The following is a 22,969-nucleotide window of genomic DNA, read 5'->3' on the forward strand; positions in this document are numbered from 1 at the left end:
AGGTTCCTGTGAGAGTCAGGAGGACCGGCAGAGAAAATCCACAAGAGAAACAAAGGCAGCATTCTGGAAGCAGGAACACACGTGAGGGCCCACCCTGCCGCCCAGCTGGGAAGGATGCTGAAACAGAGGGCTCTGGATGGGAGTGGGGAAGCAGAGGCCTCCCAGGAATGACGACGACAAATTTTATAAACGCCCAGGGCCTGACCACACCTGCATCAAGAGATAAAACAGAGTTTTCAAATGCTGCAAGCCGAGGATGCAGGAGCCGATCCATATGGCCCCATGAGGCCCCTTTGCCCCTCCGGAGGCTCAGCCTGAACCACGATGCTGCTCCCCCTGCGTCTCCTGGAAAGTCGCTCCTTAGGACCAGTGCTCGGGGGGTTGCTGGGAAAACAAGGGAGCACCTCTGCAGCTCTCCTTACCCATTTCCAGATGGGTATGTATCAGTGGACAGAGCCGACAGGGTGCCTGTTTCCCCAGAATCTTGCCCAGTCAGACATTCACATTAAAACAATGTTTAAAGCTGCTAACTGAGCAGGTACAAAATGGTAGCACAGAGAGCATATTCTCTTTATAAAAGCCCAGGTCCCTGAATCGGGCAGGCTTAGTTTGAATCCTAGTTCTGTGATTTTTCTAACTCTGGGATCTTGGGCAAGTTACTTAACCTCTCTGTGCCTCAATTGAAAATAACATTATTAATTGTTAATAAAATAATAATAATAGATATAGGCCAGGCACAGTGGCTCACACCTGTAATCCCAGCACTTTGGGAGGCCGAGGCAGGCAGATCAGTTGAGGTCAGGAGTTCGAGAACAGCCTGGGCAACATGGCAAAACCCCTTCTCCACTAAAAAAAACACACACATAAAACAGCCAGGCGTGGTGGCATGTGCCTGTAGTCTCAGTTATTTGGGAGGCTGAGGCATGAGAATCAAGAATCTCTTGAACACGGGAGGTGTGGGTCACAGTGAGCTGAGATCATGCCACTGCACTCCAGCCTGGGTGACAGAACAAGACTCTGCCTCAAAAAAAAGAAAAGAAAAAGAAAAGAAAATAGAAATAATAATAGTATCTCTCTGCTATGGTTTGGATGTGGTTTGTTTGGCCCCGCTGAATCTCACGTTGAAATGTGACCCCAGTGTTGGAAGTGGGGCCTAGTGGGAGGCGTCTGGATCCTGGCGGAAGAACCCTTCTGGTGGGTGAGTTCTCATTCTGTTCTGTAAGAACTGCTTGTTAGAAAGAGCCTGGCACCCCTTCCTCTCTCTCCTGCCATGTGGAGCCTGCTCCCTTTTGCCTTCCCCATGAGTGGAGGCAGCCTGAGGCCTCACCGATGCAGATGCTGGCGCCATATAAACACGCAGAACCGTGAGCCACATAACCCTCTTTTCTTTCTGAATTACCCAGCCTCAGGTGTTCCTTTATGGCAATGTAAAATATATGAGGACGCTTCCTCATATGGTTGTTAGGCTCATTTTTATTAACACTTACATGGTAAATAGTATTATTTTATTAATAATAAATCGCCACTTATCAAGTGTTTACTTGGTGTCAGCCATTATGCCAAGTAAAAGGCTTTACAGCATAGAGGTCAATGGCACAAACTCAGGTAGACACAGGTCTGAATCCGGTTCCATCACCGACAAGCTGTGTGACCTCGAGTGGGTCACTTAACTGCTCCAACCCCCAGTTTCCTTACCTGTAAAATGGGTATAGTCCTCAGGGCTCGGCTGTGGGGGCAAGTTAACCTGTGTAAAGCACTTAGACCAGCACTCTAGCCCGTAAGTACCATGTAAGTGTTGGCTGCTATTGCTTACTCAGAGCCTGGCAAGTCCTTCACCCTCAGTGGATAGGCTGTGATGGGAGGCGTGCCCCGAGCGCTGAGGGAGGCACCTGCCAGCCCGGCTGGACAGTGGGGCTCGGGGCTCCCTCTGATGGACACAGAAGGAAGCAGCTGGGTGGAAGCCCAAGGACGTGCTTGTGGGCTTCAGTGGGAGAGAATGAAGGTGGAACACACTCTTCTTTCATGGAATCTGTTCCCCAACAAGAATCCCTTCAAGACTGAGCTCCTGGACGGGTTAAAGTGAATACAACTTTTACACTATTCTCCTTTGGAAGTCCCATGAGGTAGAACTTTCCAGTGCAAAGCTTTGGCCAGATGCTGCAGGGACTCCCGTGCCTTCCCAAGGGTTCCCCACATACCCTGCTTCCTCCCTCCCTTTGGAAGGACGGTGTAATGGCTGAAGCGGACTCTTAGCTACAAAGGCATGCCCTGAATCTCTCTGAACTTTGCTTAGGTCATACACAAGGTTCTGTGCACCCAGGATACAAGGAACAACAGCAAAAAGCAAAACCTCTCTCTCAGGCCCAGACTCTCTCCGAGCACCGGTGTGTCTGGGCAGCCTGGCAGGGGCCCTCGACACTGGACCATGTAGTCAAAACACACCTTTACTGAGAGCCCAGGACTGCAAGATTATAGGCACCAGGAGTCAATGAGACAGAAGATACAGTTTACATCTCAGCAGGACACAGACAAACCAAAGCAAAAGATCGTGGTAAGTGCTTTGTAGAGAATTTCAATAGGTAATAAAATAGAGTAGTAGGACAGAGGGGTCCTACTTCGGACTGGGTGGTTGGGGAAGAGCTTTGGAGAAGAAGACATTTACGTTGAAGCTGGAAAGACAAGAAAGAGGCAGCCGTGTGAAACATCGGGAGGGAGAACATTCTGGGCAGAGGAATGGAGAGAAACTCTGTGCGGGAGACAGGAGTGAACAGGAGCTGAGAGATGGGGTCTTGCTATGTGGTCCAGGCTGGTCTCGAACTCCTGGCCTCAAGTGATACTCCGACCTCAGGTTCCCAAAGTATTAGGATTACAGGTGTGGGCCACCAAGAGCCCTGGCCCAGAGGAGTGTTTTAAACACAGGAGGAACAAGACGTAATTTACATTTGTGAATGATCTTTCTGGGGCTCGTCAGAGATGGGCAGGGCAGGACCACAGAAGAAGTGGAGAGGATGATAGCCAGGAGGCCGCTGGACTCAAGACCTAGTTTAAATAAGAAAGCATTTATAGGACTCTCAAAAGGAATGGATGGGCATGGGGGTGTGGCCAGGGAAAGAGGAATTTTGGGCTTGAACCACTGCATAGACTGCGTCTTTTACTAAGATGAGGAAGATGGGGAGAGGAGCCGGTCTGGGCATTGGACGAGGTAAGTGTGAGACGCCATATGGTGACGGCTGAATGGGCAGCTGGGCAGCTGAGATAGGAACTGAGGGGAGGGGAAAGGACAGAGACACAAACTGGGTGGGGGTTAGCAAGGACTGGTGTGCAGAGCGAGGGGACTGTGGGACTGCAGGGCCCACGAGGAACAGCGAGCCTGCCTGGGACAGGGCGTTGGACTCCCTCTCTACAGTCAAGTTTACCCGGAGGAGCCAGCAGAGGCCGAGGGGAAAGAAGAGCCTGTGAGGGTGGCAGGAAACACAGAAGAATGGGGGCCACAGATGCCAGGAGCAGCTGGTGGCCGGGTGCCTGGAATCTCAGAATGGAATGATGGTGGATTTAGCAGCTTGGAAGTCATCGGTGACCTCGACAAGACAGTCTCGGGGGGAAAGTGGGACATGGGAGGAACTTCTCGTCACCTCTTTACCAATCCTCCTCCTCCTGAGGACCCCCCGTGTAGGCCAGAACTCAGGGAGTCATCCGGAGCCCTCCCTCCCTCACCTGCACCTCCTCACCCCTCCAACGCTCCACTTCCCAACTCGCTCAACTCCATCTCTGCTTCTCCATCTGCTCCAACCTCAGGTTAGGTCACACTTCCTCTTCCTCGGGCTTCCGACTGGCCCTGACCCACTGCTCGGCTGCTACTCTCCTTCCCCCCAGGCCACCTGCAGCCACTTCCCGGATGGCTCTAAAATGCACGCCTGACCCTGAGTCTCCAGTACTCAAGCCTCCTGACTCCCATCACCCTCAAGATGATAGACATGGCTGGGCACGGTGGCTGACACGTGTAGTCCCAGCACTTTGGGAGGCCGAGGCCAGCAGATCATGAGGTCAAGAGATCCAGACCAGCCTGGCCAACATGGTGAAACCCCGTTTCTACTAAAAATACAAAAATTAGCCAGACGTGGTGGCGCATGCCTGTCTGTAATCCCAGTTTCTTGGGAGGCTGAGATAGGAGAATCACTTGAACCTGGCGGGGCGGAGGTTGCAGTGAGCCGAGATTGTGCCACTGTACTCCAACCTGGCAACAGAGTGAGACTCTGACTCAAAAAAAAAAAGATAAGGCTCCATGTCTAAATGACCTGACCCCTGCCTCCTCCAGCCCTTTCATCTCCCCTCACTCCTGAAGGGCACCAGCATACACCACCCCGAAATATGCCTCTTTAGCATATGGATTCCTCAGACCTAAAGGTATTTGAAAACCAGCAGAAGCAGAAGCTATTAACCTCCCCTAACTGCCTGAAAATAGAGTATACATTTTCCCTTCATAAAGGAAATTTGTATTTATAAAGGAAATTCCCATTTGTAAAGATATTTCTGCACCAGGAAGAGAGCTACTTCCAGAGACAACTCTTGTCACCCGAGAGACTCTCACCTGCATAGCAAGACAACCCTTATTTCCCACACAGGTCCTCCCTCACCTTACCTCCCACCCCAGAACCCCAAACCTCTTTTGCTTGATTTAGCCTAATATGGTATATACGCCTCCATCATCTGGCCACCTCCTTGAGCCACATTTTTCTTTGTAAATTTCCATGTACAAGTAATTTAAGCTGTTTTTGTTTGTTTAAACAGTTTTTCTCTCTTGTTACTCTGTGTTTCATCAGTTATGAGGGTACAGGGAAAATATTTTTCTTTCCAACACTCCCCTACATCTGCCCCTCCACTGCAACCTTGGAGAGCTCCTTCTTTTTTACCTGCTTGTCTGTTTTCTCCTGCCCATCCCTCAGCTAAAGCATCACCTCCTCCAGGAAGCCTTCCATGACTGCTTCCCACCCTCTCAGACACCTGGCCGTGACTGATGGCCACTCACCTGCTGCACAGGCTCAATGGTCAGCTCCATGTAGCGACTGATTGCTGTCATTGTCCTCAGTGACTTGCAGTGTGACAGTGTGGTGAGAGGCACCCAATCCAAATTCTTGCAAGTAAAGGCAGGGAGACAGAAAGGAGAATTCTCAGTCAGGAGGCATTTTCTAAAAACAAGGTCACATTTTATTCAAAAGGGTCCCCGTGGTATTTTCTCTCTCTCTCTTTTTTTTACAGCACATCTCACTTTCGGCTTCCTATGTGTCTTATCTTTCTCTTTCGGGTCACAGTAATTCAGTGTTTCCCAAATTCTGCAGCACAGTAGAATCAATTAGGAATCTATTTTTTTTTTTTTTGTAGGGACCAGTTTCACTGTGTTGCCCAGGCTGGTCTTGAAGTCCTGGACTCAAGGGATCCAGGGGTGATCCTCCCACCTCGGCCTCCCGAAGTGCTGGGATGACAGGCATGAGCCACCACACCTGGCCTATTCTGCTTTTGAAGATCCCCAGCTGAGCAGCGATCTGGAGTGAGCTGTGATGGAGGCACTGCATTCCAGCCTAGGTGACAGAGTGAGGCCCTATCGTACAAACAAAACCACGAATGTTTACTTCCCACTTCCAGACATTCTGATTTCATTGGTATGAGATGTAACTGGGAAGTGGATAGTTTAAACGCTCCCCAGGTGATTCTGACACCCGGCAAAGTTTGAGAACCACTGCAATAGGTGTCAAATAAGTGCTTTTGCAAAGCTGTGGTCCTCTAATCTTGGTGCACATCAGAAGCACCCTGTGGGCTTGCTACAATACAGATTGCGGCCGGGCACGGTGGCTAAAGCCTGTAATCCCAGTACTTTGGGAGGCCGAGGCAGGCCGATCACCTGAAGTTAGGAGATAGAGACCAGCCTGGTCAACATGGTGAAACCCCGTCTCTACTAAAAATACAAAAATTGGCCGGTTAAGGTGGCATGTGTCTGTAATCCTAGCTACTCGGGAGGCTGAGGCAGGAGAATCGCTTGAACCCAGGAGGTGGAAGTTGCAGTGAGCTGAGATCATGCCATTGCACTTCAACCTGGGCAACAAAGTGAGACTTCGTCTCAAAAATAAATAAACAAATAAATAAAATGCAGATCGCTGGACCACACCCTAAGTGTCAGATATGGGAGATCTGGGTGGAGCCCTCAAATTTGCATTTCTCACAATTTCCCAGGTAATCCTGGTCTAGGGCCCACACTTTGAGAACCACTGCTCTGAAGGATTGCTAAAGAGACTCCAAAGGCTTCTACATCTCTCTTCAAAATTCCAAGACACACAGAGCTCTGTTAATATTTTGGCCCCCTTTCGGAATATAATTTCCTAACAGTTGCTAGAAAGAAATGAAAATAACTTCCACTATGGCCTTCATGGGAACTTGGGTCTTTGGTCTGAGCACCTATATAAAAAAATGCTTTCATCTGCGTCATATACACCATCATCTGCTATTTCATGGACTCAGTCGGATGACATTGTTAAGCCATCTGGAGAACATTCGGAGGAGCAGTTTTTGTTTTTGTTGGTCCAAATGCACTCCTCATTACTCCTCCATCCTGGCCACCGAGGAAGTTACTCACAGCCTCACTCCCACTCTTTGTGGGAGGAGTCTAAAGTAGTGAAGAGCCCAGGTAATAGATGAGATTTTTTTTCCCAAAAAAAAAAAAAAAAAGAAATCTTAGAAAAGAGGGAGTGACTTCATATTCAAGTCCTCACAAGCTTTCCTTGAGGCACTTTCTCAACTATTTGGAACCAAAAACTTTTGATGAAGACAAATGGCCTCAACTGGACAACTGGCTACTTGTAGAGGTCATCTATTTAAATCAATAAAAGGAGACACATTAACTTTAGCTGGTGGCATGACATAATTGTAAAGGTTTGATATTACTGTAAACAACACTTTCATTTTTTATTTTTATTTATTTATTTTCTTGAGACAGAGTTTCACTTTGTCGCCCAGGCTGGAGTGCAGTGGCACGATCCTGGCTCACAGCAACCTCTGCCTCCTGGGTTCAAGCAATTCTCATGTCTCAGCCTCCTGAGTAGCTGGGATTACAGGTGCTCGCCACCGCACCTGGCTGATTTTTTGTATTTTCAGTAGAGACGGGGTTTCACCATGTTGCCCAGGCTGGTCTCAAACTCCCGAGCTCAGGCAGTCTGCCTCGGCCTCCCAAAGTGCTGGGATTACAGGCGTGAGCCACCGTGCCTGGCCTAAGCAACACTTTTTTATTTTTTGAGATGGAGTTTTGCTCTTGTTGCTAGGCTGGAGTGCAATGGCACGATCTTGGCTCGCTGCAACCTCTGCCTCCCAGGTTCAAGCGATTCTCCTGCCTCAGCCTCCTGAGTAGCTGGGATTACAGGTGCCTGCCACCACACCCAGCTAATTTTTGTATTTTTAGTAGAGACGGGGTTTCACCACGTTGGTCAGGCTGGTCTCAAACTCCTGACCTTGTGATCTGCCCGCCTCGGCCTCCCAAAGTGTTGGGATTACAGGCGTGAGCCACTGCATCTGACCTCCAAAACAACACGTTTAAAGATCAGCTTTCTAGCATTATCAACTAAAAAAAACAAAACAAAAACCAGAAACGAAACAAAACAAAACAAGGAATAGAGTAAGTAGTTATACTGCAATGACCACAAATAGCAAATGGGTCCTTGTGGCTTGAGAGGAGTTTTGAGAGGCAGCATCACAAGCCGATTCCCAAAGGCGGGATCACGTAGCCGGGTGTGCTGACAGGCTCTGGAGCCCTGTGTTAGGTGGTGCGAATGATGCAGATGTTCAAGATGCATGTGAAAGTGGGAATACAGTGTTTGAAGAAATAGGAGTGAAAATCACACAATTTATGTTTTTGAGATGGGGTCTCACTCTGTAGCTCAGGTTGGAGTGCGGTGGCACCATCTTGGCTCACTGAAACCTCTGCCTCCAGGATCAAGAGATCCTCCTGCCGCAGCCTCCTAAGTAGCTGGGACTACAGGTGCGCGCCACCACACCCGGCCAACTTTTTTTTGTATTTTTGGTAGAGACGGGGTTTCACCCTGTTGCCCAGGCTGGTCTTGAGCTCCTGAGCTCAAGCAATCTACCTGCCTTGGCCACCCAAAGTGCTGGGATTACAGGCGTGAGCCACTGCACCCGGATGAAAATCACATTATTGAAAAATGATGAAGGTATGTAGCATGTGAACTTATATACCAGCAAGTAAATTCTTCAGAAGCATCAAGTGGGCATTTGACTATTTCATCTACATTGCTATATTTATTAAGTCTTTAAGTGATCAAAAACACTTCAAAACATTTGTGTAATTGGGAAACTGGAGGATCCTGTGGCATCCGAGGTTCCCTTAGCTTTGAACATAAACAGTAGGTTTTTAAAGTGACCAGCTGGGCCAGGCACCATGGCTCACGCCTGTAATCCCAGCACTTTGGGAGGCCAAGGTGGGCGGATCACCTGAGGTCAGGAGTTCAAGACCAGCCTGGCCAACATGGTGAAACCCCATTCGTCTCTACTAAAAATACAAAAAATCAGCTAGGCATGGTAGCACATGCCTGTAATCCCAGCAACTTGGGAGGCTAAGGCGGGAGAATCACTTGAACCTGGGAGGCAGAGGTTGCAGTGAGCTGAGATTGTGCTACTGCACTCCAGCCTGGGCAACAGAGCAAGACTCCATCTCAATCAATCAATCAATCAATCAATCGATTAAAAAAAATAAAAATAAAGTCACCAACTGGGCAAGCAGGGAAGGACTTCCGGAATTCCCAAGCCCCGGCCCTCATGGAGGCTCACTGCCCCTGTCCACTCCATGCCAGTAAACAGGATGGGCCCATTACATGTCATGTGTTAGGTTTGGCCACTGTTCCGTCAGCGAGACAGGACAGCTGTCTGAGTCGCCTGCAGAGAACGCGCCTGCAGAGAACGCTCGGCAGGCAGCTTTCACACGTCCGCAGTATCCTGCTGTTTCTCAGGATACTGTTGTGGGACCAGAGTTTTCCAGCCAGAGAGACCTTGTCCTCGTTCCTCGCCTCCTGGTTTTCTTTCTCTTTCTCTGCACAGGTCAAAAGGGCTTGGGTGTCAGGGCTTTCTCTGGCTTCAGTGGCAAATCCTAGGGCCTGTCTCATCTTGCTCTTCATCACACACGAAAGGAAAATAATCTGAGATGGTGGAAGTTAAGGTAGGAATATTCCAGCAGCCTAGCGCGGCCCTTCACCCCTTCACACCATGCTGCCACCTCCCTCCCCCTTCACCTACTCTCCTCCCTCCCCCCTCACCCACTCTCCTCCCTCCACCACTCACCCACTCTCCTCCCTCCCCACTCACCCACTCTCCTCCCTCCCCACGCACCCACTCTCCTCCCTCCCCACTCACCTACTCTCCTCCCTCCCCACTCACCTACTCTCCTCCCTCCCCACTCACCTACTCTCCTCCCTCCCTACTCACCTACTCTCCTCCTTCCCCACTCACCTACTCTCCTCCCTCCGTGGTATTATCCTGCCTGGGACCAAGAGGAGCTCATCTGAAGACAGGGCTAGGGTGGATATTCCTGTCCCCATGTCCCTACAAGGGCCCAGCATCCAATGTGACCCTGTCCCTAACAAGGACTTGGTAAATATTTGCGAAACAAAAGCATTTTGGAAAACATCTTTCTTGACAGGCCTGGCTTACAGTGACAATACATGCGGTCGGTTGGATAGCATCCCTGAAAATTCAGAATTCAGATCCACCTCTGAATGTGACCTTTTTTTTTTTTTTTTTGAGACAGAGTCTTGCTCTGTCACCCAGGCTGGAGTGCGGTGGTATGATCTTGGCTCACTGCAACCCCTGCCTCCCCAGTTCAAGTGATTCTCTTGCCTCAGCGTCCCAAGTAGCTGGGATTACAGGCACCTGCCATCATGCCCGGGTAATTTTTGTATTTTTAGTAGAGGTGGGGTTTCACCATGTTGGCCAGGCTAGTCTCAAACTCCTGACATCAGGTGATCCTCCCATCTTGGCCTCCCAAAGTGCTGGGATTACACGTGTGAGCCGCTGCACCTGGCCCAGACTGTGACCTTATTCGGAAGTAGGGTCCTTGCTGATATAATTAGATAATGAAGTCATAGTGGATTGGACTGGGCCCTAACTCCAACAGCTGGGGTCCCTATAAGAAAAGGAGATACACGAAGATACACCAAGGGAAGAAGGCCATGTGAAGGCCGAGGCAGAAATGAAAACGATGCTGCCATGTGCCAAGGGACACCAGGAGCCACTAGCAGCTCCTGCAACTCCACTAGCAGCTGGGAGAGGCAAGCGAAGATCCCTCTGGTGCCTGCAGAGAAGGTGTGGCCCTGCCTTGCCTTCACACACACCCCACCACCAACACGCCATAGCCATTATCCACAGTCAGCATCTAAAAATACAAAAATGTTTAGTCTCCACTAAAAATACAAAAATTAGCCAGATGTGGTGGCATGCACCTGCAGTCCCAGCTACTTGGGAGGCTGAGGCAGGAGAATTGCTTGAACTTGGAAGGTGAAGGTTGCAGCGAGCCAAGATCACGCCACTGCACTCTAGCCTGGGCAACACAGCGAGACTCCATCTCAAAAAAAGAAAAAAAAAAAGAAACATAAAGCTACAAATAATTGCATTTGTGTTTGCCTGCCCCAAGCTTCAAACCACTCCCTGACTGCTGGGAGAGTTCCATCTAGCAAGAGAAAAGGAGGGTGGGAGCAGGGGCAGTGAGGGGAGGAGCCACAGGCCTCCTCTGGCTGCAAGCAGGGAACTCCCCAGGCCTGGGGTGGATACAGTGAGGTCCAGCGCTGCGCGGCCGAGGGAGGTCAGGAACCAGGGTGTGGCCCGCAGCAGGTACTCAGGCTGCCGGTCGTGGGCCACAATGGCTGAGGCATAGAGGAGGCCAGCCAGGGCCGACAGGAGCCGAGTCCACAGGTGGATGGAAGGAAATGTCTTCCCCCGGCACTGGGCAGAGAGAGGGAGGGGCTGGGCAGGGAGGAGCAGCAGATCACAAGACCCAGGGCCCTCAGTGGCACAGCAGGTTGCCGGGCAAGCCCTCTGCCTGCAGCCAGTCGCCCAGGGCAATGCTTTTGTTAGACTTCCAGCTTTTGCTGGAGTTGCTTCTTCCGCCTATCAGACTCCTACTCATCCCTCAAAACCTGGCTTAAACTTAACTCTGAGAAACCTCCCCTTACCAGTTCAACCCTAAGGGGAGCGAGCAACTCCCTTTTCTGGGCCCTAACACGTCCCTCCAGCAGAGTACCTTTGACTGATCACGACTCAGCTCTTTACACAGTCAGAGGGCTCCTGAGGGCTGGGTGGGGGTCCTCGCCATCCCAGGGCCCCAGCACCCGACCCTGGGCAGCGGCTCCCCCATGTCCGCTGGGAGAACGTGAGGGAGACTGGGATGGTTTGGACATTTGTCCCCCCAAGATCTCACGCTGAGTCGTAATCCCCAGTGCTGGAGGTGGGGCCTGGTGGGAGGAGGTTGGATCATGAGGTGGATTTCTCATAAATGGTTTGGCACCATCCCCTGGGTGCTGGCCTCGCGAGAGTGAGTGAGTTCTCCTGAGATCTGGCTGTTTAAAAACGTGTGTGTGGCCCCTTCCCTTCCACCCTCTTTGCTCTCTCTGCCAGCTCACACTTTGCCTTCAGCCATGAGTAAAAGCTCCCTGAGGCCTCCCCAGAAGCCCCGCAGATGCTGGCGTCATGCTTGGGTGCCTGCAAAACCATGAGCCAATTACATCTTTACAAATGACCCGGCCCGAGGCAACGCAAGAACAGCCTAACACAGAGACCGAATCAGAAGAGCTGAGACCTGGCCCTTCTCTCCCTGGGATCACTGACTCTGACCCAGGTCACATGGGGAAGATCCAAAAAATGAGAGATGATATTCTGGAAATTTTAAAGCCAAGAGGACATTTCTGAAGAATACGTAATAAAAATATTGGTTCAACAAAAGGAAATATGCACTATTTATATTTATATGTAAGTAGCCTTTATATGCAGGAAGTCACTCTATGTATATGAATATGTATATATACAAACACCATATATTTCTGATTATATACCTATAAATATATGAATTAAAATTAAATAGTTTATATATTAAACTCTAATGAGTTTAATATATTTAAATTTATATATTTAAAATTATAATTCATTAGATAAGCTCATATATAAATTATAATTTTTACATAATTTAGTTTTATGTAAGTTAGACTATATATAGTTAAGTTTATATATAATTTAGTTTATATATATAATTCAGTTTATATATAATACATATAAAATTTAGTTTGTATGTAATACATATATAAACTCATTACATGACTCATTACCTATGTTCATTTGATGACCATACTTACAGATACATAGACCTTGGCTAGGGAATGAGAAAAATTCCGGAGAAAAAGCATGTTGTGGCCAACTTCGCCCCACTTTAAATTTAACTCTCAAAAATAATCTGCGTCCCCTCTGGTTTGTCCCCAGGCCTCCCTGTGTCTGGCCTGCCCCCAGAAGACTGCGTAGCGGAGAGGGCACAGTGCCGCGCTTCGCTGGGGAGCAGCGGCTGGGAGGGTGAGCCCTGGCCCACTGCGCCCAGAGGCTGAGGGTGGAGACGACGCCCTTTCCCTTCGGCCCTTCCTACCTCACACAGGAAGCAGCACTGCTATGGCTAGAGGTGCCTGGACCCCCCCGCCCCGACCCAAGCACCCACCACCATGTTAGAGAGGACACTGACGGCCAGAGGGGAGGTGGCGGGCAGAGCGGGGCTGGGCCTTGCTCTCGCTGCTGCTCAGGATGAACTGCGCTGGGGAGCCCTCTGCCCTCGTTCCCGTGCTAAGCCAGTGACAGTGACCACTGTCCTCCAAAGCAGTCTCTTCCCAGGGTCAGTCCTGGGGCCGACCCTGAGAAAAATGGAGAGCTCTATTTACCTGCAGTGCCAGACATACAGTAGGTGCTTAACCACTGCTTGAAGAACGGAACTGGATTGTGACTGGACGAGACGTGGCAGTCCCTCTCCAGCCTAGGCAGGCCTTGCCTACAGACAGGACAGAGGCTGGCGGCACGCCCCAGCCTGGGCTGCCTGGCACATCCATGTAAGGGCTAGAGGCAGGACAGGCCTCGGATGGTCTCTGCAGCTGCCAGGACTCCTGGTGTCAGCACAAGGCTTCACTCATCAGTGGGCATTTCGTGCCCCTTGGCCCACTCAAGGACTCCCTCCTGGAGCAATGGGAACGCTGCCACCAAAGCGACCCAGCCATCTTCTCCTCAGCAACCTCACCACGGCCAAATTAGGAGCAGCTTCTGGGAGAGCCAGGGTCTGAAGCCATGCTGCCTGGCTTCCCAGAATACCCCAAACCCTGCTGGGTTTCTCCCTACGAAGGGTACCCTAGCTCTGAGCTCTTCTTCCTGGAACCAGAGTCACAGAGAGATGGCAGCAGCTCCATACCTAGAAATACAGCATGTTTCCTTTCCCGAGTCCCTAGTGCAACTTCACTCTATTGTCCTGCCCAGGGGCCCTCAGGCTTCAATACCTTGTAGTGATGGGGAGCTGACTACCTCCTAAGGCAGGGGTAATGCTGGCGGCTCTCCAGATGCCAGGCACTGTGCAGTGTCTTACCCTGAAGTTCTTCCTTTTACTCAACAGGAAGGGGCCAGGCGCGGTGGCTCCCGCCAGTAATCCCAGCACTTGGGAGGCCGAGGCAGGTGAACCACCTGAGGTCAGGAGTTCGAGACCAGCCTGGCCAACATGGAGAAACCCAATCTCTACTAAAAATACAAAAATTAGCTGGGCATGGTGGTGCACGCTTGTAGGAGGCTGAGGCAGAAGAATCACTTGGATCTGGGAACAGATCCTTCCCAGCACCTGCAGGAGCATGGCCCTGCCGGCACCCTGATCTCAGACTTCTGACCTCTGGCACTGAGACAATACATTTCTGTTTTTGAAAGTTAGTGGCACTTTGTTATGACAGCCCTAGGGAGCTACTACAGGTGGTCAGGGCACAGTGCCTTCTTCAAAGGCCTTCATGCAACCTGGTCTCTCAGCTCTGGCACCACCCTGGAGAGCCACCCCGGTGGGCTGTTGAGCTGAGCCCAGTGCTCGCCACTCTCCCCTCCGTTAATGTAAAGACAGGACACCCGCTGATGAGGCCCAGCCCCGCGAGGCTTCTGGCAGTCACAGCACAGAATGCAGCTTCACTGACTTCACCAACCACCATGAACTACCCTCCAGCCCTGAATGCTGTCCCCCGGAGCTGCTATTCAACCAAGACGCTCCTGGGCACGTAATTTTTTTTTTTTTTTTTTTTTTTGAGATGGAGTATTGCTCAGTCACCTAGGCTGGAGTGCAATGGCGCGATCTCGGCTCACTGCAACCTCTGCCCCCTGGGTTCAAGTGATTCTCCCTGCCTCAGCCTCCAGAGTAGCTGGGATTACACGCACCCGCCACCACGCCTGGCTAATTTTTGTACTTTTAATAGAGACGGGGTTTCACCATGCTGGTCAGGCTGGTCTTGAATTCCTGACCTCAGGTGATCCGCCCGCCTCGGCCCCTCAAAGTGCTGGGATTACAGGCATGAGCCACCGCACCCAGCCTATTCTTTTTAGACTAAATGGGTCTATGACATGTCATGGTGCTGGGTTTACCCACTGTTCCGTCAGTGAGACAGGAACAGTTGTCTCAGAGTCGTCTGCAGAGAAGATTTGGCAGAGCAGCCGTCACACGTCCACAGTGTCTCGCCGTTTCTCAGGCGCTTTCACGCATGGGGGCTTTTCCTGTGCGCTCTCCTCTGTCGATGGCCTTTCCCTAGCCTGTGTCCTCAAATTCACGTTCCCTCCTGAGGCAACGTGATGTCTCCCCCCACCCCACAGTCTGGCAGTGTAAACAGTTTTCACCCTTGCTCATTTGAAGGGCGTAGGAGCCTTCTCTCTCTCTCTCTGACACCCCAAACATTTGTTTCTATCTTTCTTGGAGCGTTAGGAGATGCTGCTTCACATTCCTGTGTCTTCCATGAGACTGTGAGCTCCCGGAGGGCAAGCGCTCGCCCCTGCTCACACCTTATCCCCCACAAGACTGGCTGACACAGGGCCTCCCTCAATGTGGATGCCTGGAGAATGCCTGCCAATAAGACACACTTTTTTTTTGAGATGGAGTTTTGCTCTTGTTGCCCAGGCTGGAGTGCAATGGCATGATCTTGGCTCACTGCAACCTCTGCCTCCTGGGTTCAAGCGATTCTCCTGCCTCAGCCTCCAGAGTAGCTGGGATTACAAGCACACACCACCATGCCTGGCTAATTTTTGTATTTTAGTAGAGACAGGGTTTCACCGTGTTGGCCAGGCTGGTCTCAAACTCCTGACCTCAAGTGATCCGCCCACCTCGGCCTCCCAGTGTTGGGATTACAGGCGTGAGCCACTGCGCCCGGCCTAAGACACTCTTGATCTACACAGAACCTCATACCTGACTGCCTGGAGTCTCTCCAATCTCATTCTCTCATGGGTTTAGCCAGCCTCAGGGGCTTCTTCCTCACAGCCTGCTTTTCATGTGCTATAGGAAATGGGAAAGAACCCACGGGTTTTCCCCGAGAGGCTCCCACCGTCCTCAGGATGCCCTGGGCTGGCTGCCCCTCTCCACACACATCCCCTCCTTGCTGCCATACACACCAATGCTCTTCAGAAAAAGCTGAGTCCACGTGCATGCACACACGGTGACACCACACTCCCGTCCCATGACCCTCTCAGGATGCTCCCAGATGCCCCAAGACCTGCCATGTGACCCACAGTCCCAGCCCCACCCCAGCCTCACAATTCTGGAGAGAGGGGGGATCCGAGAAGCCCAGGAGCCAAAGGCGGCAATGCTACCCAGCAGGTAGCCGAGGATCTCAGTATTTTCCTGCAAGAACAGGTGATCCACCATTAGCACTCTGCAGACTGTCCATGTGCCCCAAGAAACAGACAAAGCTCAGGATTCCTTTTCTGCTTTCAGAGGTTTCTTCCAACAAAGGCAGGCTTAACCCCACTCCCCCAGCCCCCGTGTCATCCCACCCCAGGCATTTGGCAGGACATGCAGTACCTCGAGTCCTCCCCAGGGTGGCCCAGCCTCACCTGCAGCAGGCTCGCCAGCAGCCTCCGCTGTGGCCCCCGGATGGTGGCTGAAGCCTTTGGGGCAGCAACCCAGAGAGCCCAGCACGGGCCCAGGCTCAGCGGCAGGGCCAGGGCAAACACACTGGCCCTGAGCTGCCGCCTCCTCTTCCTCTCTCGGGCTTCCCGATCTGCAATAGACAACAAAATCCCACAGGGCTCCTGGAACCTAGACCTTGTCAGATAGCTGCGTGGGAAGAACTGGTGTCAGCTCCCCACACAACGCCAAAACGGGTTCCCAGGTTATTCTGCAGGCCAGCTCCTCCCCACCCTTCAGGGCCCTGTAGTTGTGCCACCTCTTCAAGCAGCCTTTCCTCTCCACCACCGATTGCACACCCCACCCCCATAACGTGCTGTTCTCCTTCCTTAGGCACAGATGACATTCTCTTCTCTCATATGCATCTGCATGTAGACAGCAGTGCCTCTGCTGGACTAGAGCTCCTAAGGATAAGGCACCATCCCCTGGTGGTTTCTCCAACCTCTGCAGAGCAGAACTGGTGCAAGCATGGTAAAAGCATCCACCGGTGAATCAGTGATGGCACCAGCGGGAACTGTGCGCAGGACAAACAGCAATGAGCAGTGTCTTTGTCCTTGAAATATCAGATAGGCACTCCTCTGAGCAATTCTGTTTATTTTTTCTTTTAGAGATGAGGTCTCACTAGGTTGCCCAGGCTGGACTTGAACTCCTGGGCTCAAGCGATCTCCCACGTTGGCCTCATGAGTGGCTGGGATTTCAGGTGTAAGCCACTGCCCAGCTCTCTCCTGAGAAACTCTAAAAAGAGCGTTTCTCTTCTGGGCAGCAGTGAGCCGCTGAGGGCGTGCTACACTACACACTGACGCAGCATCCCCTTGGGTTTACTGATTTATTTTCGAGACAGGGTCTCGCTCTGTCACCCAGGCTGGAGTGCAGTGGTGCAATCACCGCGCACTGCAGCCTCCACCTCCTGGACTCAAGTGATCCTCCCACCTCAGCTTCCCAAGGAGCTGGGACCACAGGCATGTACCATCACGCCCAGCTGCTTTTTAAAATGTTTGTAGAGATAGGGTCTTGCTATGTTGCCCAGGCTCGCCTCAAACTTTTGGCCTCAAGCAATCTTCCCAACTCAGCCTCCCAAAGTGCTGGGATTATAGGTGTGAGCCACGGCACCACGTGGTTCATCCCCCTTTTTTTTTTGAGACGGTGTTTTGCTCTTGTCGCCCACATTGGAGTGCAGTGGTGTAGTCTGCAACCTCCAGTTCCCGAGTTTACATGATTCTCCTGCCTCAGCCTCCCAAGTAGCTGGGATCACAGGTGCATGCCACCATGTCCAGCTAAGTTTTGTATTTTTTTAGTAGGGACAGGGTTTCACCATGTTGGCCAGACTGGTCTTGAACTCCTGACCTCAAAATGATCTGCCTGTCTTGGCTTCCCAAAGCACTGGGATTACAGGGGTGAGCCACCACACCCGGTCCCTCATCCCCTTTTTGAACAAGGGCCCAAGCACACAGCTGACCCTTCTCAAGAAGCCCCAGCCGCAGATACCCGGGGCCACTCACCCTGGCCCAGCCATTTCCAACCCCTGCCGTGCCTGCTGTGCCCCGTGCCCATTCCTGCCACCCACTTCCAGTAGCTGTGAAGCTTCGCCTGACCACCCCAAACCTGCACGCTAAGCTATCACTATTCATGCCCAAGCGCTGCTCCACGCCTCCTCCTAGCCTTTGCCCATGCTGCTGTGTGCCTGGAGTGCCCTGCCTGTGGCCCCAGCTCTAGTGCCCCATGCTTCCTTGACACCGGCAGCCCTTCCCTCCCTCTGGCTGCCCACAGTGTGCACACACCCCCAAGCTGGCAGCCCTAATGCAGGGCGACAGGAGCAAAACTCCACCTCAAAAAAAAAAAAAAAAAAAAAAAAAAGAGGGATGAACCACGTGGTGCCGTGGCTCACGCCTGTAATCCCGGCACTTTGGGAGGCTGAGTTGGGAAGATTGCTTGAGGCCAAAAGTTTGAGGCCAGTCTGGGCGACATAGCAAGACCCTATCTCTACAAACATTTTAAAAAGTAGCTGGCAGCCTAAAAGAAGGATCTTCTCCTTCTTTTTTTTTGGGGGGGGTGTTATTTTTGTTTTTTTTGAGACAGAGTCTTGCTCTGTCAGCCCGGCTGGAGTGCAGTGGTGCGATCTCGGCTCACTGCAACCTCTGCCTTCCGGGTTGAAGCGATTCTCCTGCCTCAGGTTCCTGAGTAGCTGGGACTACAGGCGCCCGCCACCACGCCCGGCTAATTTTTCTATTTTTAGTAGAGACACGGGTTTCACCATGTTGGCCAGGATGGTCTCGATCTCCTGACCTCATGATCCGCATACCTCAGCCTCCCACAGTGCTGGGATTACAGGCGTGAGCCACCGCGCCTGGCCCTTCTCCTTTGTTTGTGCCTGGCTGGGACCCACTCAGGGAGTGATAAGGGGTAGGCATTCAGCATGCTGATGCATGAATGGGTGAATAGAGACAGGAAAAGACAGCCACACACTCACCTGAATTAGACTTGAATTTGGATCCACAGACTGGGAAGAGAATGAACATAAAGTTCACTAAGTCAACAGCTGCTAGGTAGGCACCAGTGAAAACCTGGGAGCAAACGGGAACAGAGTCTTGGCATTCAAGCATCTTTTCTCAGCCCCTACAGCGTCTGTCATCCGGGACCCTGTATCACGTGGGTTACACTGATGTGGTGCCTCCACGTGTATTCCTCCAGGGACACCTCCCGCCAACCCCGGAAAAGTCCATTATCATCTCCACTTGGCTGATGAGGAGATGAGGTGTTTATATGACCGAACCCAAGGTAGGCAGATGCCCACCAGTAGGGTTGGGGTAAGAGCCCAGCCCCCCAGCTCTATTCCACACACGTCCCACTGCATGGGGCAGTCTCTGCTGTGTACCTTTGGCCCACTGAGCTTCTCTGGCCCTCAGTTTCCTCATCTGCAAAACAAGCATACTAACAGTGCCTCCGTCAAAGACTGTCAGGAGGGTTACTTGAGACAGTACATGGGCAGTGTTTAGACCAGTGTCTGGGGAAAGCAAACCACCTCTAAAGGCACCAGCTACTCTGACAGTAGAGTTGGCGGTGAAGAACTTGCATTGTGGAGTTTGAATCTCGGAATCTTGGCACTGCTACTTACTAGATGGGTGACCCTTAACCTCTCTATGCTTCAGTCTCCACGTCTGTAGAACAGAAATAATGAGGACACTCACGTCATAGGATGCTGGTATTCCAGGAGTCAATACCAGAAGGTCTGTAGTGCCAAGTATGTAGTTAAGTTTTTAATAAATATTATTATTGGACTTGAGCTGGGACCTATCGTATTCTTTTTTTTTTGAGATGAAGTCTTGCTGTTGTCCAGGCTGGAGTGCAGTGGCATGATCTCGGCTTACTGCAACCTCTGCCTCCAGGGTTCAAACAATTCTCCTGCCTCAGCCTCCTGAGTAGATGGGATTACAGGCGTGCGCCACCATGCCCAGCTAGGTTTCTCCATGTTGGTCAGGCTGGTCTCCTGACCTCAGGCGATCTGCCCGCCTCACTCTCCCAAAGCGCTGGGAGTGCAGGTGTGAGCCACTGCGCCCGGCTGGCCCTATTGTATTCTATTAGCTAATGAGAATGGGCATCCAAAATGAAAGGTGATTTGCTTTCGAGACAACACTGCTCGAAGCAGGGTCTAGAACGCTCCAAATCTGTGCTCTGCCTACTGAGCTGCCTTCCTTCATTTCTACCTGGACGGGCATAAGGCCAAGACCAATCCCATGAGGTGCCTCCACAGGGGGCACAACAGGTTTTCTGGGGCATATGTGTTTTGGGATAGGAGCCTTCCACACAGGCTTGTTTGAGGGCCTGGGCTTTTAGGAAACTTGAAACTACTTCTCACTTGCCCCAAAGCCTACACCACTACCTGGATTAAAGCTGTAAATTACTATTTATTGAGCACCTACTAGGTGCCAGGTGCTGTTTTAAGTGATGGGGATACAGCAGTGAACAAATCCTCGCCCTTGTAGAGCTGACATTCTTTTTTTTTTTTTTTTTTTTTGAGACGGAGTCTCGCTCTGTCGCCCAGGCTGGAGTGCTGTGGCCGGATCTCAGCTCACTGCAAGCTCCGCCTCCCGGGTTCCCGCCATTCTCCTGCCTCAGCCTCCCGAGTAGCTGGGACTACAGGCGCCCGCCACCTCGCCCGGCTAGTTTTTTGTATTTTTTAGTAGAGACGGGGTTTCACCGTGTTAGCCAGGATGGTCTCGATCTCCTGACCTCGTGATCTGCCCGTCTCGGCCTCCCAAAGTGCTGGGATTACAGGCTTGAGCCACAGCGCCTGGCCTGTAGAGCTGACATTCTAATGGGAGTTCACATACAAGAAGTAATAAACAGGTCAGGCGCGGTGGCTCAGGCCTGTAATCCTAGCACGTTGGGAGCCCAAGGCAGGCAGATTGTCCTGAGCCCAGGAGTTCGAGACCAACCTGGGCAACATGGTGAAACCCCGTCTCTATTAAAAATACAAAAAATTAGCCGGGTGTGGTGGCGCATGCCTGTAATCCCAGTTACTCGGAGGCTGAGGCAGGAGAATTGCTTGAACCCAGGAGATGGAGGAGGCAGTGAGCCAAGACCACACCATTGCATTCCAGCCTGGGTGACAGAGCAAGATTCTGTCTCAAAAAAAAAAAAAAAAGGAATACACATAGGTAAAGTATATAGTGTATTAGGGATTAAGCTATAGAAAAAAAACAGATTAGAATAAGGGAATCCAGAACACTGGTACAAGAGGTGGGTCACCATTATAAGCAGGGGAGGTCTTATTGAGAAGGTGACTTTTTGGCCGGGCGCGGTGGCTCAAGCCTGTAATCCCAGCACTTTGGGAGGCCGAGACGGGCGGATCACGAGGTCGGGAGATCGAGACCATCCTGGTTAACACGGTGAAACCCCGTCTCTACTAAAAAATACAAAAAACTAGCCGGGCGAAGTGGCGGGTGCCTGTAGTCCCAGCTACTCGGGAGGCTGAGGCCGGAGAATGGCGTGAACCCGGGAGGCGGAGCTTGCAGTGAGCTGAGATCTGGCCACTGCACTCCAGCCTGGGCGACAGAGCGACACTCCATCTCAAAAAAAAAAAAAAAAAAAAGAGAAGGTGACTTTTTTTTTGCTTGTTTGTTTTTCGAGACAGAGTCTCGCTCTGTCACCCAGGCCGTAGTGCAGTGGGGTGATCTCGGCTCACTGCAACCTCTGCCTCCCAGGTTCAAGTGATTCTCCCTGCCTCAGCCTCCCAAGTAGCTGGGATTATAGGCGTGCACCACATCTGGCTAATTTTTGTATTTTTAGTAGAGAAAGGTTCACCATGTTGGCCAGGCTGGTCTCAAACTCCTGACCTCAAGTGATTCGCCTGCCTCAGCCTCCCAAAGTGCTGGGATTACAGTGTGAGCCACTGCTCCCGGCTATGAGAAGTGACTTTTGAGCAAAGACTTGAAGGACTAAGCAGGGAGCCAAGTGGATATCAGAACAAGAGCCTCTGAGGGGGGCAGAAAGAACAGCAAGGCACAGGCTCTGAGGTGACACTGTGCTATGCATGTTGAAGCAACAAGACAGAAGCCACGACGCTGCAGCAGAGAGAAAGGCCAGGCCTCTCCTAGTGCTGGCCCAAGCCACTGTCAGCTGTCGGCCCCACATACCTGGATTGTGAGCTGTCTGGCGAGAACAGCCCCGACGGTGTCACACAGACTGGTCAGGAGGCAGCACGCAGCACACAGCGCCGACTGGTCCTGTCTGGATTTCTTTGCACATCTCAGATAGAGAAGCCTGGGGTGACAGGGGTGTGGACAGGACACAGGAACCGTGAGTTTGGACCCAAACTCGTGCATCTGAAAAGGGAACTGTGACCCTGCACCCTCAGGGGCTGCTTTCTCCCCAGGGTATTTGGCAGGTGTTTTGAACTCAGTTTACAGATGGGAAACACTCAGAAGACTCCAGAGCCGCCTGTCCAGACACCCACGGCAGGAGCTAGACCTCATGAGTTGTGAAGACACCGCCTCTTGGAATGAAAAGGAATTACTCTCCGACTCCAAATCAGGACGGCTCCGTTTGATGACCCCCTACTTAGCGCTGAAAAAGTAGCCATCGTGTTTTATTTTTTGAAAAGGAAACAGGAGGGTTATAAAAGTAACTCAGGCTGGGTGCGGTGGCTCACACCTGCACTCTGGGAGGCCGAGGCGGGAGGATCATCTGAGGTCAGGAGTTCTAGACCATCCTGGCCAACATGGTGAAACTCTGTCTCTACTAAAAATACAAAAATTAGCCGGGTGTGGTGGCGAGAGCCTATAACCCCAGCTACTCGGGAGGCTGAGGCAGGAGAATTGCTTGAACCCAGAAGGTGGAGGTTGTAGTGAGCCGAGATCGTGCCATTGTACTCCCGCCTGGGCGACAAAGCGAGACTCCATCTCAAAAAAAAAAAAAAAAAAAAAAAGTAACCCAACCACTGCAGACAACTGCCGAGCAGAGTTAATTGCCTAATTAAAAAGACAACTTGTTTCTCTGAAATAAATTAAAGTGAAATTCTTCTAAACCATCTGTGAGGTGGGGCAGCCTGGCTTCTGCTGGCCTATGTCCATGTTCTTTACGTCGAGTCCTTTTGGCACTTTGGGCTGTCCCTCCCTCAGTGCCCCCACTGTCACTTCTCCCCTTACAGCCCCTCCCCAGTCCATATCCACGGAGAAGATGCACGGAAGGGCAGGAAGGGGCTGGGCCGTTTCTATCAGCGTCACTGGTAGGGCCTCTGAAACATGTCGTACATGCCTCCTTGCTACACTT

General features: G+C 51.4%; 1 protein-coding gene across 5 annotated transcripts in view; it reads right to left on the bottom strand.

Annotated features, from left to right (window-relative positions):
• Positions 1–22,969, bottom strand: part of TMEM44 (transmembrane protein 44) — a 43,176-nt gene that overhangs the window by 18,112 nt on the left and 2,095 nt on the right. For 4 of the 5 annotated variants that reach the window (XM_025375649.1, XM_025375647.1, XM_025375648.1 and 1 more), the window contains exons 2-8: positions 21,835–21,961; positions 18,669–18,762; positions 16,129–16,295; positions 15,830–15,916; positions 10,819–10,989; positions 9,063–9,191; positions 5,027–5,131 (exon numbers count right to left, since the gene is read on the bottom strand). In XM_025375649.1, the coding sequence (XP_025231434.1) occupies positions 5,027–5,131; positions 9,063–9,191; positions 10,819–10,989; positions 15,830–15,916; positions 16,129–16,295; positions 18,669–18,762; positions 21,835–21,961 (880 nt within the window). Of the gene's footprint in view, positions 1–5,026; positions 5,132–9,062; positions 9,192–10,818; positions 10,990–11,219; positions 11,230–11,367; positions 11,499–15,829; positions 15,917–16,128; positions 16,296–18,668; positions 18,763–21,834; positions 21,962–22,969 lie in introns of all 5 variants that reach the window. The other variant, XM_025375645.1, reaches the window with a different exon arrangement.

The sequence above is a fragment of the Theropithecus gelada genome, chromosome 2 (assembly GCF_003255815.1).
Source record: "Theropithecus gelada isolate Dixy chromosome 2, Tgel_1.0, whole genome shotgun sequence".
NCBI classification, from domain to species: domain Eukaryota; kingdom Metazoa; phylum Chordata; class Mammalia; order Primates; family Cercopithecidae; genus Theropithecus; species Theropithecus gelada.